This window comes from Empidonax traillii, unplaced genomic scaffold (assembly GCF_003031625.1).
Source record: "Empidonax traillii isolate 1590-97213 ecotype Southwest subspecies unplaced genomic scaffold, ASM303162v1 scaffold1197:size200652, whole genome shotgun sequence".
Lineage (NCBI taxonomy): Eukaryota > Metazoa > Chordata > Aves > Passeriformes > Tyrannidae > Empidonax > Empidonax traillii.
This window is the reverse complement of record NW_020956390.1, coordinates 14,937-17,628: the sequence shown is the minus strand read 5'-3', so window position 1 is coordinate 17,628 and position 2,692 is coordinate 14,937. Positions and strand designations below refer to the sequence as shown.

General features: G+C 49.6%; 1 protein-coding gene across 1 annotated transcript in view; it reads left to right on the top strand.

Annotated features, from left to right (window-relative positions):
- The window catches only part of LOC114069126 (myotubularin-related protein 3-like), a gene marked incomplete at its 3' end in the record, with an annotated part of 67,391 nt that overhangs the window by 49,853 nt on the left and 14,846 nt on the right, over window positions 1–2,692 (top strand). The window contains exon 9 of the mRNA XM_027905709.1: window positions 2,219–2,385. Coding sequence (XP_027761510.1) covers window positions 2,219–2,385 — 167 coding nt within the window. The remainder of the gene's footprint in view (window positions 1–2,218; window positions 2,386–2,692) is intronic.

Below are 2,692 nucleotides of genomic sequence, written 5' to 3'. Positions count from 1 at the left end.
TGACACACCCAACACTCGGGGAAGTGCTTAGTGGGGATTTGGGGCTTGTAGGGTTAAAAAGTGGCCTTTTCCAACGTTTTCAACACCTGTGAGGGCGCAGTCACTGCCCTAAAGGCAGAGTAACCTACTGGGAAAAAAAGGGAGAGAATAAGGTTGAAGAAAGTGAGGGAATAAGGAAATCCAGGTCTGTACCCAGCAAAGCAGAGGGATCCTGGAGAGGAGCAGCTTCCAGAGCCTGAGCCAGGACTCTCTGAGCCACCAAGCCTCAACTACAGCTATTTTATTTTATTTTATTTTTTTTTACTCCTCTGCTGCAGAAATTAATTTTGATCTATGAACTTTAATTAAGAAGAAAGGAACATTTCTTTTTGATTAAATGTTTGCTGGCAGTACCTTTTGTATAATGAAATGAGCCCCAGTCATCTCTGAGCACTCAGAATCTTTAACAGGTCAGCTGCTTCCTGAAATGCCCTTTTTTTTTTTTTTTTTCCACCAGGACTGATTTTAGTTTAGAAGTAATATTTAGTTTAATTTGAATTCAATATTTAACTTCCTCTTCACTTGTAGCTCTTGACATTTAAGAAAGTCGCCTTTCCTCTCTACATTAATTTGTTTTTTTCTCTTCAGTAGTAGAACGACTACAAATTATTTGTATTTATGCCCTTTCTTATGAGTTTCCCTTCAAAATTGCATCTCCAGGACTGAGGACTTGGTGGGACTGTTGGGAGATGGTGAAGTGTGGGGCTGAGACAGCAGATTTCGAACCTGTTCATGTTCTTTCTCATGAGCAAAGCTTGTATTTTGAGTAGCAGAGTTCAAGTGAAGATAGCACCAATTATTTGCACCTCTAACTTCAAAGGAATTTAGAGAATTTAGGGTGAGATGTATCTTGTCTGACTATGGATATTTAACAGAGAATTCTCCAGTCCAAGCAAGGAGTCTGGACTTGCTTTATACTCAGTGATGGGAAATAAATAAACACCTCAGGCTGCAGTTCCTCACAGCTCTTGAGAGGTGTTGGACGGGTCTGTTCCTCCCACTGCCTGGCTCTGAGCTCTCTGCAGGTGGGGGCAATAAATGTTCCCCCAGGGAATGCAGGTGCCATCCTTACCCAGGAGCACTGCAGGGAGCCGTGGAAACACTCAGGGGACATTTGGTAACTGTGAAATGGGGAGAAAATCTGTCAGAGCAAAACAAAGCACTGCTATAATCCTTCCCTCTACAATAAAAGGGTGCAGGAATCCCCTTTGGAAAGACAAGCTCATGCAATTTTGCTGCTCTGCTTTGAAGATCAGTTTCTCCTGGGCAGGGAATTTCTCCCCAGTTGTCGTTGGTGTGTAATGTTGGGCAAAGCTCAGTTTAAAGTAGACGGTTTGTGCTTCCCACCAAGGCCAGAAGGAGAAGGCTTTGAAAAGGACCTTAATGCCCATGCAGTGCCACCCCCTGCCATGGGCAGGGACACCTCCCACTAGCCCAGGTTGCTCCAAGCCCCGTCCAACCTGGCCTTGGACACTTCCACGGATCCAGGGGCAGCCACAGCTTCTCTGGGCAAGCTGTGCCAGGGCCTGCCCACCCTCACAGCCAACAATTCCTTCCCAATATCCCACCCATCCCTGCCCTCTGGCAGTGGGAAGCCATTCCCTGTGTCCTGTCCCTCCATGCCTTGTCCCCAGTCCCTCTCCAGCTCTCCTGGAGCCCCTTTAGGCCCTGCAAGGGGCTCTCAGGTCTCCCTGGAGCCTTCTCTTCTCCAGGTGAGCCCCCCAGCTGTCCCAACCTGTTCTTGCTCACAGGACTATGACTACAGTTACAATATATAGATTATAATGTATGTGGTAGTTTTCTGAGTTTGCTCCTGACTCCAGCAATCAGAAGTCTCTGTAACACATTCCTGTCTCTGACCTCAGTGATCTGCTCCTTGGCTGGTTGGTTGACACGTGCATAAACATCCCCCTCATTCCTGGCAGGGCACAATCCTGGTTGTTCACAGCACAGGACGTTGCTCACTGTAAATCCTGACTCCCTAAGTGTGTTCCTTCACTGATGTCCACAGGTTTCCTTTTTAATGTCCCTTGGAATGTCCGTGGAAGCAGAACTAAGTTGTCCCTAAGATATTTATTCTCGCTCCCTGCTGTCACAGAGCTTTGCGTGCTTACCTGTCATTTCCAGTCTGCCATCTGTCCCTGCAGACTCACCAGGGGTGTGTTTGTGTGTGGGGCAGGTGTCAGTTCTCCACGTTTGAGCAGTGTCAGGAGTGGCTGAAACGGCTCAACAATGCCATCCGCCCCCCGGCCAAGATCGAGGACCTGTTCTCCTTCGCCTACCACGCCTGGTGCATGGAGGTCTACGCCAGTGAGAAGGAGCAGCACGGGGACCTGTGCCGGCCAGGTATGAGGGAACAGCCCAGGGACCACCCCAGGGCAGCTCCTTGACAGCTCCTGGAGTTATTGTGGTGGGTGGGATTCCACAGAATCACAGGATGTGCTGTGCTGATCCCCACAAGGACCATCCAGTCCAACCCCTGGCCCTGCACAGCCCCATCCCCAAGAGTCCCCCCCTGTGCCCCAGAGGATCATCCAAACCCTCCTGCAGCTCTGGCAGCCTTGGGGCTGTGCCCACTGCCCTGGGGAGCCTGTTCAGTGCCAACCACCCTCTGGGGGAAGAACCTTTTGCTGAGATCCACCCTGAGCCTGCC